Source organism: Strix uralensis, chromosome 1, assembly GCF_047716275.1.
Source record: "Strix uralensis isolate ZFMK-TIS-50842 chromosome 1, bStrUra1, whole genome shotgun sequence".
Classification (NCBI taxonomy): domain Eukaryota; kingdom Metazoa; phylum Chordata; class Aves; order Strigiformes; family Strigidae; genus Strix; species Strix uralensis.
The window spans coordinates 20981467-20996008 of record NC_133972.1 but is presented as its reverse complement, the minus strand read 5'-3'; the positions used below and the strand labels follow the sequence as shown (position 1 = coordinate 20996008).

At 34.6% G+C, this 14542-nt stretch overlaps 1 protein-coding gene across 7 annotated transcripts in view; it reads left to right on the top strand.

Moving 5' to 3' along the window:
- The window catches only part of BBS9 (Bardet-Biedl syndrome 9), a 321079-nt gene that overhangs the window by 72445 nt on the left and 234092 nt on the right, over nucleotides 1-14542 (top strand). For all 7 annotated transcript variants that reach the window (XR_012627546.1, XR_012627544.1, XM_074858732.1 and 4 more), the window contains 6 exons: nucleotides 556-609; nucleotides 3625-3727; nucleotides 4721-4825; nucleotides 6925-6939; nucleotides 10668-10808; nucleotides 13014-13109. Coding sequence is in view for 5 of the 7 variants with exons in the window: in XM_074858732.1 (XP_074714833.1) it covers nucleotides 556-609; nucleotides 3625-3727; nucleotides 4721-4825; nucleotides 6925-6939; nucleotides 10668-10808; nucleotides 13014-13109 (514 nt within the window). In the remaining 2 variants the exon portion in view is untranslated. The remainder of the gene's footprint in view (nucleotides 1-555; nucleotides 610-3624; nucleotides 3728-4720; nucleotides 4826-6924; nucleotides 6940-10667; nucleotides 10809-13013; nucleotides 13110-14542) is intronic.

The following is a 14542-nucleotide window of genomic DNA, read 5'->3' as shown; positions in this document are numbered from 1 at the left end:
CTGCAAGGTCGAGATAAATTTTGAACTAGATGGAATTGTCTATTGAAATAGAAATTAGCAGGAGTAGCAAGATGCCTGCTATAACTTTCTTTTGAAGTTCAAAATATATTTTTGGTTATAAGATAGTGTGTGATGATTTTATACTATATACTATGTCGTGTATATAATATATTGGCAAATTGGAAGTCACCCTTCCCTACTGAATAACGGAAGGTATTTCCAGAATTTAAATAAATATACAGTGGAATGTAATGTGCCAAACAAAACAATTTCAAATATTCATATATACATCAGAGTGTATTAGTTTCTTACATACACCACATTCATGACCTTTTGCTATCCTTTTTGCAGGCAATTTCCAACAGAGGCTTTACATTTTCAGAAAGAATCCAGAAATGTATTTTGTGTATTTTAATCTGTCATAGGAATGATAGGTCCTTGACTGTTAATTCCCTGTTTACGAAGTTGATGGTAGGAAAGTAATATTGCATTCATTGTGTTCACTCATTCATGTGTAATATTGAATTTACTCTGTTTCCATCTTTTTCTTCACAGCAAGCCATTGACAGTGAGGTAAAAGCAGAGGCAGTACCATCAGTCACAGTAAAGGTACTGTGCCTAACTCAAACAGTAGCATTCAAATACTGGTGGCAATTTCTAACACACCTGTCACTTTCTGTGTATTTCACTTAGATCATGAAAATGAGTAAATATACTTAATTCTTTTTCTCCTTAGTATGACAAGGTGTCATTCTAGGAAGCCTTCTGCTGAAGTTGGAAGGTGATTGGGGTTTTATTTTTGATAGGCTTGTCAAGAAGCAGACACAAAAACATTATTAGCATGGAATGAATTTGGTTCTGAAGTTGTAAGAATAATTTTTCCAACACTTTTGAAAGAGAATAAATGTTTGGTGACTCGCAATGTGAGGTTTGTTATCTTCAGCTGCCTTTTTAGTTGTCAATAAATGAAAGTAGACTTTCTTTTGTAACAAGACTTTCATAGCTTTTGCTAGTGAAAAAAAATTTTAGAAAAATCTAATTTGAAAATTGACATCATTGCAGTCCTCTATGAGAGTTGCTGCCTGTAACTGATTCTAAAAAAAGTGTGTGTGTATGTGCACGTGTGCATGCATGTGTGTGCAAGTATAGTTTCTCCTTAGTATTGCCTAAAAATAATCATGATTTTTATTTGAGAGGATCTTCTAATAATATCAATGGAGCCTTATTTTTGAGAACCTTGCAAGTTCTCCTTCTTTCTTGAGTGAAGAGTTCATGGGATAACCGGGCTCTTTATTGAACCAGATTCCCCTACATTAGTGTGGTTTAGTTGTACTTGGTCCAATATCTTTTGCTGCATTTTTAAATGCTAAAATGATACAGGATAAAATCCTAATTCTGATAAAGTCTGTGACAGTTTTGCTCAAAGAAGTTCAAATGAACGGCATTGGACTTTGAATCAGGCTGTTTGTGAATATAAGGGTACTTTAAAATATGTAATGAAAATTTAAGTTACCTCCAGAAAGGTATGAATTTATCAGTTTACATTGGAGCCAATACATTGTATAAGTGAGTTATTGCAGAGGATTGCCAATTGTCAAATTCGAGTTTTGGAGAGTGGTTATGATTTCAGTATTGGGAACACAGGTAACTCCCATTGTTCTCTCTCATCTGGTCATTATTGCTATTGTAAGGGCAGTGGCAAGCACTGTTTAAAATGAGCGTGGATGTGTTCATATATTTGATAAACTTTTTAATGGGAAGACATTATAATTCTCCATTCTGTTTTCTTGTTTATGTATCTTGTACCTTTTAATGAAACAAAAATAGTAAATGTAGGATTTATCATGCATTCAATTTTTTCCAGAATATTTTTTTTCCTGTGATAAGTTCATTTAACTGATCTTCATATGTCTCCATTCTAATTAATTGCAGTTGATGGAAAAGACCTTTTAATTAATGGATTCAACTCTTTAATATTTACAAAGTTATAAGCATTGGTTCATATGAAAGTAAGAAATAATTGTACATTATGATTGTATGTTATAACTCCTGTGAGACTAATTAGAACTTATCCACTGAACTTGGACAAGTTGAGAACAATTTGGTGAATTTTAAAATTAAATGTTTTCTTGAATTGTACAATTGCAACCAATGTATTGTTTTCTGCAAAGTAGGTAATGTTGCTAATGAGTATTATTTGGCCATTGTAATGGTGGTGGTTGTACCCAAAATCTGCAGGCAATGCATTGTGGTCTAAAAAAACTTCCAGAATTTGTCACTTATTTTCATGCTAAGAATGTAATTTTTATCTTTAATTTTGCAGCAATGATAGACCTGTCACAAAAGTTTTAATAAAATCAGATGCTTTTGACAAAAGTTTCTGGATAAGAGGATTCTTCACTTCAGGCTCCTATATGCAGCAGAAAGCCGAACATAATTGAGAAATGCACTGAAGTAGCATTTGCCAGTAACTTTAAATGTCACTGTTTTGATTACAAATTCTGAAGTGTGCAGTCTCATGTCTGCATGTTTTTAGCTCATTTAATTCGTATAACATCTGTAAGGCTATTGATTCCATCTTCATTGTTCATCTTACTGAGATTCTGGCTTCAGAAAATGGGGCAAAGTTTACCCTTGGTACATAGAGAGGTAGATGTGATCCCTCCTTGCTAGCATTAATAGCGATGGATGATCCGAGGACCTCTTTGCAGCCCAAATGTATTGTTAAATGAAAATAAATGTTGATGTTAATTCTTCAAAAGTAGTCAAACTTCCTAACACTTGAGTCATTTTATAAGTGATAATGTTTTCCTAAACTGTTTTAACCTGGCTGTAGTGAGCTCTTGGTAGACAAAGCAGATGATAATAGATAGCAGATACCGTCTGTGTATATTGCAGACCACATTCAGATCTGACACCACTATACTTTCATTTTCGATCTGAATTAAGGACATTCTTTTGGTATCCATTGGTTTTGCGGAAAAATAGCTGCCTGCAATAGAAGCAACCAGAGCCACTCCAGGTTTATGGTTAGGTCAGCTCTCATAATCTAGAGTTGTAGTTGTGCTGGGTATCCTGTATATTGAATTTTAGAATTTGTTTGCAGTAAAAAATCAAATAGAACTTGACTCTGAAGTTATTCAGAAGACTGTGCATTGCTCTTTGCAATTAAAGGAAATAATTTCTTTGGTTAGCTTTTTTTAAATTATTTTTTATTTTTTACTTTAGTCACCTAAAAGAGTCAACATGTTATTCTTACATTAGGACAAATGCACATGGCACTTGCAAAATATTAACATTTTAATTAGCATTAGTTTGTCTTGGGTTAAAATTACAAAGAACATGAGAGATGCCCTCAGGTTTTTGTAACCTTTCAAGTTGTGTTCCGTTATTGGCTTTAAGTAAATAAGAATTTCAAGTTGTGTTCCATTATTGGCATTAAGTAAATAAGAATTGTAAAAGGAAAATATTAGTTTTGAAGTTGAAATTTGAAGTTCTTCAACATTGTTGCTTAATTGCTCTTTACAGGTTTTTCATATCTTTTTGCTGGTTATATTTGTTTTCAGCTATACAGAGACTAATTTATTGCTTTCTTTAAATACTTTTGTATGTCACTTGATTTAGATAAAAATACAGAGCAGAGTGACTGCGCAGAAACCAAACCTGGCAGTATGTGTACAAGCTCCATTAGCAGTGACCTGTGACCAGTTCGTCTTTGATGATTTAGGTAAATTATTATAGTACCATTACAGCTATTGGATCATATTACTTTTTCTGAGGATGTTTGAAAGGTATAGTCCAGCCTCCATCGAATGCATTGTTGCAGATATACTGCAGTTAAAGCAATTGCAAACTTGCCTTGCCTGCACTCTGCAGCTTCTAGATACTGCTTGGTGGAGGAGGACAATGTGGAAAGGAATGGAGTTGCTTCCTTGATTGCAGTATGGTGCATGGCAGGTGTGGAGAGGCAGGGTGGCAGCTTTCATGATGGAGGGAAAATAAATTAGTTATTCTGTGGTACTTTTGCTGGGGCATTTTGTTTTGCTGGCAATTCTGTCTATGTAGAAGTAGCACTGCTGAGCTGAAAGCAGGGACAGAAAGCTTGTTTACCTATGGACAGTCTAGCATATGTTCCCAACATACGTTCCCTGGCATATGTGGACAGTCGCAGCATTGACTGTTTGGTGATTCTAGCCTCTTTTTCAACTCCGTTGATAAGGCTGCAGGTGGGATTGCCTTGACGATTTATGTGGAACTGAAGACCAGAGAAGTGTGTCCTGCTTCTTCAGTTGGGTCTGCAGACCATTTCTGCTCTGAAATACTCAGTAATGGTCCCTATTGAAACAGGACTTTACTGACGGCTACTCTCATCTGAAAGGACATTTCTTATGTTTTCTCAACATGTGACAGGAGAAAAGGGCTGATGGCTTTGTAAAATATTAAAATCACAATATAAAACTGCATTTATTTTGATATTGTCTGTGTTCAGTGTGCTGAATTGTGTTATTGGTTATGCTTCAAGATAGTTATAAGTTGTCAAGACTAATTTGCCTTTTACAAATTACAGATTTAAAAAAAGCATGTCCAGTGATTTGATAAAGGTGAACTGATGGGTATAACTGTCATAATTTAGTAGGCTTAGATTTCCAAAAGTGCTAGAAAATATGTTGCTTTCATTTGGATGCTCCTATTACTTGATTTAGTTTTGTATTGTTTTTAGAACCAGATTCATCTGAAACCGTGGTCCTGTCTGTCTTTTTGAAGGGGAATTGTTCTCCATCAGAACTAGAAGGAAATTGTGTGGTTTCATATAATACACCAACGGGTAAGCCACTGGAGATTTCAAATTGATTTGCCTTTTTTGAGGTCTTTTTCTTTACATATTTCTTACAAATGTTCTTTTGAAATATGTTGAAGGCAGTAGTAATTAAAGAAATAATGTGTATCAGAGTCTAGTCTTTGGTTTTAGTTACTATTTTATGTAGCATCATTAAGTTATGCAGTTGGTCTTAGAGAGGTAAAATCATATGTTTATGGCTTGGGAAGCAGCTGTACAAGCTTTCCCACCCTGTCCTGTCAATTTGCTTCTGTTGTGCTCTTTAAGGGACCACCTCTAGGAGTGAGAAGTTAATTACATCTTTATGACTATTCAGCCTTCTGGGCTGCTAACAAATGTGACAATAACTGCCTCCCCACAGAGGAGGAGATTTGAATAAGCATTGGGAGTGATTATTCCTCACTTTCCTTTGAACAGTTGAACATACTCATTCTAAACAAATAAACTAAGCCAAAGGAATAGAAACTAAGTCGTTCTGTTTTATACTGCCCTAATGACCCTAGTGATAGAGTACGTAAATTTACCCTGCTATCCATAACTGAAGACTGAAGTTTAGTTTTCTACGCACAGCCTCGTGAATGTGTCAGGCTACTGAGAAACTGTATTTAGGCAGGGCTTCCCTGTTAAGTTAAATGCAGCATAAACCAGTTTAAGCTGTCAGTTCTTCACTGCTCACTGCCTGGCTTTGCTCCTGCATCTCCTCCCCTGTTGTGCTCACACAATCAACAGTTCTTTCTCAGCCAGCTTTGCTGATCTGGTTCACTGTGCAAACACAGAGCTGTGCCAGCACAAATGGAAGGGTGACATGGAGTAGACTGGCATCAAAGAAATGCATGTGGATTTAGGGCTTCTGTGGAGGGTGGTGGTCTTGAGTACCTTATCCTATGTAGACACTTTTATTTAAGCATTTACTTTACATCACTTCTCACTTGAAACACTGTGTTTATGATGATAGTCTAGGCTGTGTGATGGTGGAAATGTTTTTCTAGACAGAACCAAACCTCATGTTTTTAAAGAACTTGATCTTGCCCTCTTTAGACAAGGCTTGCAGATATGTGCAGAGGGTGGGAGAGAAAAGGATGCTCCTCCCTTTTTCTTGAGAGCCTGCACAAACAGCTGATACAACTTCAGTCCCTCTGTATTGTGACTCTGACTGCTTGTTCCTTGTGAATGAGATGCTGTACCTTCATAAGTGTCCACCTTAGTGATGTGGCTTTAGACAGGTTTTGTGGTATGACTGTATAGGTATTATACTTTTGAGTACCTTGGATCCTCTGGTTTTGAAAGCTTGCTTTTTGCTTTGCTGGTCTTGGTTCTCTAATTTTGCTTTGCAAGACCAGAGTATCAAACTTAAAGGGTATTTCTCACCAGTAAATGAATGTATTGTTTCTTTCAGGTGATACTAGTTAAACTTATGCTTATATTTTAGATATTAGGTTAGATTTTGCAAGCCTTTGGTTAGGGAAGTGAAGAAATCTTGTATCAGTATATTTGATTGTTTATATGCAATTAAAAAAAAATCCCCAGAAGACATGACATCTAACAGAATTAGGGAACTGTAGAAGAAATTTTAAAAAAATTACCTTTAATGGTAGAATTTGGAAGACTTCTAAATAAAGGAGTGTAATTAAGATATTGCTAAGTTTTTGGATATTCATTTAAATTATTAAGCTATTACATACAAATACTAGTGTAACTTGTACAAGGCAATCAAGTCCTTGAGTGTAATATATTAGTAAATAAAAATTAAGTGCCTTTGTGACTTCGTATTATCTGAATAGAGACTTTTTCCTCTTTTGTTTTTTAAGATATTTTTGGACAAATCAGTCTTCAGTGTATTTCTGTGGCTTCATACAGCTGAAGGTTAATGAGTCACTTAGTTGGATGGGATCGCACTATTGATGAATGTGGTCTCATGTCTGTTTTTTGGCTACTATTATGTCTTTATGTATTGTCTACTTAACAAATGTGACTTAAGTTCTTTAAAACCTGTTACTATGTCTCCTTTTTTTCTTATATGAGTAGTATCTTACTCTTTTTTTTTTTTTCTTCTTTTGGTGTGTGTCCCATTGCTGGCTATATGGTAGATCTCAATCCTGAAGGTAAGTGAATGGAAAAAATGCACAGTTTTGAACAGTTCTATGAGTGACAGCATATGCTGAATAAAGCAGATTTGGAAGGGAGATGTTATTTCACCTATTCTTTCTGCAAGTTCTTATTATCCTTGGTTTGATTCTATGAAGGTGTGAATATTTGAGAGAATTAGAAGTAAATGAGGCTTAGACATAAGAAAACGATTACCCTTGGGGAAAATGGAAAGCAGTAAAGGCTTTTCTTGGTGAAGTATATTGCACTTTCTCATATGTAACATAGGAATTCTGCCTGTAGTATCAAGTGCCTTGTGCATTGAGATTGGAAATGGGGAACACAATTGTATGTTCTTTCTTTACCATATTTTTAGCTATTTTTTTCAAGTTTCAGCAAGAACTTTGGTGGCTAAATTATAGCTTTTTTTGGTGCAACTGAAACAACTATTAAGGATTTGTAGCTAATGCTATGCAGTTTGGCCTGAGTAGCTCTGAGAATGCTGTCACTTCATTCCAGTTCCTATTGGAAACCTCTTATTCAAGGCAAATAGGCTGCTTTTACAACAAGAATGCCAGCAGTACAAAACTCAGATGTGGTTGTGGTAGATATGATACTTGCAAAAGGTACAATTAAAAGACAAAACAGGACTGGAAAGTTAGCTTATGTATAGGTAGACTAAAAAGCGAGAAGGGTAGTTTTGCAATGTAGTTGTGTACTTGTGTCTTTGCAGAAGATATTTTACTAACTTTAGAAGTATATGTTAAGTACTAATTCCCTCACATTTTGGGGAGGGAAAAAAAGTTGCTTGTCATAGGTTTAGAGATCAACTGAAAGGGTGTTTTCAGTTTTGCGGTTTTCCTAAACAGTAGTTATACATATAGATGTATGTATATTTGAGTCTTTTTTTCAATACTTATGCTCTTATAAGCATACTAAGTGAAGTAAAAGCGTAGATAACTGTGTTAATGATTCCCTTTTCTAGTTCCTGGATATTTCAGCGGACCTTGAGCTGTACAGGAAATAGATGCTTGAACCATCTCAATGAAATACTACTCTTGGCAAGAATAGCTATCACCACATGGCAGACTTCTGCTATACAAAATAATTAAAATAATTATTTAAAAATAGAATAAATTATAAATACACTATATAAAAATAACTCTATATGATTTGAATAGGTAGCATTCTAAAAATGAGGATTTGGATTTTGTTTTAAGAAATTTGTACTCAACATGAAAACCTGATGCTGAAGGAGAATATTGTGGAGCACAGTAAACTGTAGAATTATCTGGGAAAGAATTTATTTGGGTTACTGTGAGATGCACTGGACTAGTTAAATTCAGGGTCATCAATACTGGAAAAAGCATAAATTTTCTGAATATTTAACATCCTAAATTAGAGATCTGAGCTTTAACGTTTTTTGTCATATACATCAGTGTTATGTTTCAAATATAATTGAGATGAATGCATGAGTAATTTGGAAGTGAGATCGTAACTACAGTGCACGTAACTGTTTTATTACTTTTGTCAGGTAAGTGCGTAGTATGCCTTTAAATAGTAGTAACTTATGAGATAATGTTACAAAATTTCTGTTGTATTTCAGATTAGAAGAGAATCTGGGTTTTTTTGTCCACATTTTTTCTTTATTACAGTGCTAAAACTGTATATTGTGCAATGTATCACAATTCTAGATGAAGTGAGATGTATTACTGGAAATAACACCAAAGGATTGAGGAAGTTCTGGCTCCCATGCTTTGCTACTGCTTTGTGTTTCTTTACTACCATTTAAAATTCTGAAATATTCTGAAAGCATTTCCCAGGAAGAGTTTTTCATTGTAGTGATAAATTTTGTTGGAGCTTTTTGGTTTGTTTTTCTTGTATGTAGTTGTTTTGGACTCATCAACTAGAAATATCCCCAGTCTCCTCCCAAAGCCAGACACTGTTTGATTTAGTTTTGATTTGACCTTTTTCTGAAATATTGAAAAATTATGTTTATGATGAGGCAGACTGAGAGCAGACTATCTAGGAAAAGCTGGTTTGAAACAGGAAGAAAAACATCTTGTTTTAAATATAAAAATATTTCAAAATATTTTTGTCTAGTTTTGTCACTATTTTTTTTCCTGTTGGTAAGTCTCCATATCTAAGTTCAATAGTAAGATATTTGTGTTATGTTGTCATCAAGAAAATATTGTAATTTTCCTATCAGATGATGAAGATACAGTCAAGTGAATCATTCTGAAAGGTCATGGGTTTATTGTCAAGTATTTTTTCAGAAATTCTCCTTGGAACCCAGGGATATCCCAGTTTTGGGGACCTGTCTTAAGCTTTCTGCTCTTGATTTTTTTTTTTTTTTTAGAAGATGCTGCAGAATAGTTACTTGGAGGCATTATCAGCTAGACAGAAGAGCTAATGAATTGACAACCAGACTGATGAATCTGAGCCTTCTAGTAATATTTTTCTTGAGATGAGTTTTAGAAATAATTTTTTATTGCAAGAGATCAACAAAGCAGCAAACAAACAAAATTGTTAGCAAAAAAGGTTGCTTGGATGACTATTAAATAGTTGAGTCTATTTTTATACTTACCTGCTAAGCTTACATGATTTATAACCTCTGTGTAACTATCAGTTTCATGACTTTCTATCTCCATATAATCTAAGACAGTAACTTATTTTATTATCCCTAAATTATACTTTGTTAAATTCCGCTGAGGTGAGTGTTGGGATTAATGTTTGGGTTTTCTGTGTTATTTGAGAGAGAATGAGTGATTGTTGCTATGACATTAATACTATTCTCAGTGAGTATTGGTGCCTATAGTGATAGCTGTACCCAAACAAAACAAGGTTTCCCTGTTAGCTGCTTCTTCAAAAAATCCTCTCAAAAGCCCCATAATCTGACTGCCCAAAAGAGCAAGAACTCCATATTTTGTAGCAACTAGCACTTTTACCTCTCGCATAGAACATACCAGGCAATTTCTGACATGCCAAAAATTTCAAACAATGTTTATATTTGAGCAAATTTTGACACATTCTAATGAACATGTTTTCTAAATGTTAATGTTAAAACTTCCTCTCTTCTCTTTCACCGTTCTGATAAAATTGCATGTGATCTTAGATCCTAATACCAAAGGCAGTAGCCAGCTTGTTCTACAGTTCTGTTTTATTATGATGCAATGAGTTCAAAGATAAAATTTAATATGGATAGTAATGTCTATTAGATAGGTTTTTTTTCTAAGCCAGAAACCTCTGACAGATGATATGAAGGTTGCCTAGCTGTTATTTAGGAATATTTAAAAAAAGAGTAAATGTGTTTTTAAAAAGGATTTAGTTTGTAATATTTCTGATGAAAATGTGCATGCTTCAGTTTTGTGTTCAAGCATCAGGAGTAATCACTCAGCTGTCGTCTATGTTAAAGTAGAACTGTCTAGAGCATTAAATAAAATGTTAATCTTATTGCATGTTAATTGGTATAAATATACAGGTATATAGTGGATTTGGCTCATAACTCTTGCTTTCCCATTCAATTGAAAATGTTCACTTGGAAAGGTAATTATGAGTATTCAAATTTAAAGGTATTTTAGGTGGAAAATTTAACAAAAATTGAGAATCTTACATAGTTTTTGTTTTAATGTATTCCTTAATCACATTAAAGATATCATATTATACCTCTTTGAGGGCAGCAGTATGAAGTGTCTTGTATGCAAGATATGAATATGAAAGATGAGTCTGTGTTCATTCATTTTAGGAATCCCGAAAGTTGCACAGTGTAACTTCAGGCTGCCTTTGCGATTAATTTGCTTTCCAGCTCAACCTTCAAAAGCAGCAAACCACAAGCTAACTATTGATACCAATAAACCTCCCATCAGTTTTCTCACCATTTTTCCAGGTAGGTTTTTAAATATGTCTATAGTAGGAAATGTGTTAGGAACTCCAAAAAGAATTGTTTGTTCATGCGAAGTAATGAGAGAATTAACAAAACTAAGGTTAGAATATTTAAAAAGTCTATTGAAAGAAATGATGGCATAATATTTCACTAATAATCCACCTGGGCTAGTATATCTGTCTCTGGTAAAAATGCAGATTTCTTTACACAGTGGGCATGATATAGATCTAATTTTTATGTATCCAGAAAATCATTTTACATAGTTGCATCGGTGGTGTTGTCATGGGGAAAACATGGGCATTCATTTTAAAAAAGATAAGCAGGGCAGAGCAAAAGTGGTGAGTGTTGTTTGTAAGGTGTAGAGTTTCTCTGGAGGAAGGTTTGTGGAGTTCTTGATATATCAGTCTGGAGTCAATCTTATTTAATGATTTCTTTAGCCTTCTTGGACCAGAAGGGCTTGTACTTAGCAATATTTTCTGATGCGCAAACCTGAGCTACATTTTATATTCAGGAGAATATTAAAATAATATGAAGGAGGAATTAGGTGCCACTTAGGACTGGAAAAAGAAGAGTGAAATTGAGTACTATAAAGTGTAATATTATGAAAATAATTTATGCTGTAATTATGTGGTCATAATTTGGAAGAGATAGAGGAGGTGGAAGTTACCACAGGAGTACTCTGTGGTACAATATGGTACAATCATAAGCAAAACAAATAAGAACTGAGGATCCATTAGACAAAATGTTTTCATGCAGGAAACTAATATCATGTTACTATGCACTGGCACACTGAGTGCTGATTGCTGATATTAAATAAAAATTAATTCAAACTCAAAAGTGTAGAAAAAGGCTATGAATATTATCTAGGGATTTGAAGGGGAGAATTAAAAGAAAGTGACTCATTTAGCTTAATAAAACACAGGCAAAAAAAAGGAATACAGTTGCCTTCAGTAAATATTTTGTGGCTGTATCATGGATCTAGATGATCATATTAACACAAGAAGAAAGGAATAAACAAGGCTTATAAAGTGATTGTGAATAAGTTTAGTCTGGCAGTGATTAAGTTTCTGAACTTCAGAGGACTAAGGTTCTGGAACAATCTTCTGAGAGCTGTATGGGCCAACAACTTTAGTATGATTTTTAAGGTGGAGCTGCATCTCTTTCTGAAAAGCTTATATAGTACATTTGAGAGCAGTGGAGTAGGCATAGTTGGGTTTTTTGGTAGCATGATTTTCTTCACTTTGAGGGTAAATACACCTTTTCTCTCAAATGGGTGTGCTGTGTAATACTTACTTGAAACAGGGAAACTTTTTTTTCAAGGATCTACATTTTGGGCTTTTAATCATAGACTTCCATTATGGTTAAGCGATAATGCTTTCAAAATAGACCATTATATTTCATTTTTAACCTGGGGATGCATTGTTGAAAATATAACACAAAGCATAGTCCTAATGTGTTCCAGAAGACAGTATTAAAGTCTTCTGATTTCTGTTCATCCCATTTTCAGTGATGTGAAAAAAAAAAAAAGGCAGCAGCATGCTGTTTATGATGTGATCTGTGAAGGAACTTTGGATTCTTGGTGTACTCTATAAAAACTGTATATCTTCTACTCCCTGCTTTGCCTTATTTTTTGGGGAAGGTTGGGAGGAGAAGTAACATGGAGTAGTTTTTAAAATATGGTACTCTAAAACTGAGCCTGTTAACCTGTTATGATCCACTACACGGAATGGAAAGAAAGGTGGGCATGCTCAGACTTTGCAGAGTAGATAGTTTTAACAGGCTAGATGTTTGTTGTGCTCTGTGCTGAAAGCTGAAGAGAGAGCATGCTTAAACATTTTAATGATAATTTCTGCTTAGTTTTTGCATAAATAATCTGAGTTAAAGGTGACCTTGCATCCAGTAGAAGGTAATAGTCTTTAGGCTGTACACTGAGCACAATCATTTTAGATGGTACAGACTGAAACTCTGAGTAATCTACCTTTTGTTTCCAGGCTGGGGAAATACAACAGTGTGTAGCTTGGCTTCCACCTGTGAATGAAGGGAGGGTATACCAAACTATTTCTGATGTTCTTTACTTCTAAGCCCTAAGAAGGGGAGCAGTCTCATCCAGAATGCCTTTACTAAATTGCTTGTGCAAAGGTTGATGTGATCCTGGCTATGGCTTGAGGTGTCGAATTACAGAAAATTGTATTTAACTTTCTCTTTCAGACTTTGTTGATTCATCTGAGGATGACCAGGCAAATGTTCTGGGATTTGAGTTTTTAACTGGTTCAAAAACCACCCTTCTTGCTTCAAAAACATCACGTAAGTGCTGTTAGTATTAATGTAAAAGAGGCTTAATCATCAGTTAATGTATGTACAAAACGAGAATGTGGGTCAATCACCGTGTCAGAATTAACACAGGAGTTTCAAAGCGTTAACCGACCATTTCCTATCCACTCTCAAGTATCTAATTATGTTACTAGGAAAGGCGCAAAATTTTATAACAAAACAAAAAATCATCCTCAAAATATAGTACACTACAGTGACAGTTCTCTGAAGAAATTGGTTTTTCAAGTTTTTATTAATGAATTAATACTGTCATTGTAGTAATAAGAAACCTCCTCTTTTCCTCAAAGGTATTTCAATATTTGTGTTGGGAAGTAGTCATCTACTGGAAATTTTGAAAGGGATTCTAACTCTCCGCTGACTTTCAGTAATCCTTGACTTTAATTAGGCATCAGACCCTACTTACTTGCTTCTCTACATCTAAGTAAACGCCTGTCCCTATCTTTAGATGCCTGTATATCTTTGTAAGTGTAGGAGCAGGGATTCAATATCCTTCCTATTATGTTTACAGAATGTATGAATGTGCATGTAGATCTGCTGTTACCTGGTCCAGTGTCTCTTGTATAGGGCAGTTTGTGAATTAAGTAGTCATGTTCCAACCACCTGTGAGTTTGTGCTCTTTGAAAAAGATGGGCTCTCTTCATTTTGGAGAGTTTATGGTCTTGCCCTGTATAACTACTCAACTCGCTAAACTCTTTCTTGGCATGTGCATTGGAACCAAATCAGTTCAATTGTGTTGAGCATTTTCGATGCCAGCAGAGCACAAAGTCTTCGTTTAATACAGCAGACTAACAAATTGAAAAGCTAGAATACCTAGTGTGCGTTGCAGAGAGTTCAAATGGAACACTGTGTGAATACTTTATGAAAACTGTTTTGAGTGAGAAATCAAAATTGTTTGTTGATGTGACATTCTTTTGACACAAAAATAATCTGCCTCACTGTTTTAAAAAATGAATATTCATGATGGGTTATACATATATTGGTGGTGTCTGCTGTGAGCTATGAGATAATATTTAATACCTTTTTCTAATGTAATTGAAGGTGTTAAAACTAGAAACAATCTGGAGAGTAACTTTCATCGTACCAAGAATCACTTTACATTTCTAAGGTTCAAATCCATTCGTATCGGTTTGTGTATGCATTTTTGCATGTTGTTTTATTGTAAGTTTGGTTTTAATATTTATTGAAGTAGTAGATCTTAACTAGACATGCAAAGATAGTTTCTAAAAAGTAAAGAATTTAAAGGATTTATAAATCACTATTTTTTTCTGGATTACAATTTAAATCTTTCATTTGGACTTTGTTCTGATGCTGTGTAAGGGACAAATTTGTGTCTGTGTAGTGAATGTATTTTAGCTTCTAGTGAGGCTATAACTTTTAAATCCCCCACCCCAAACCCTCAAGCTTTT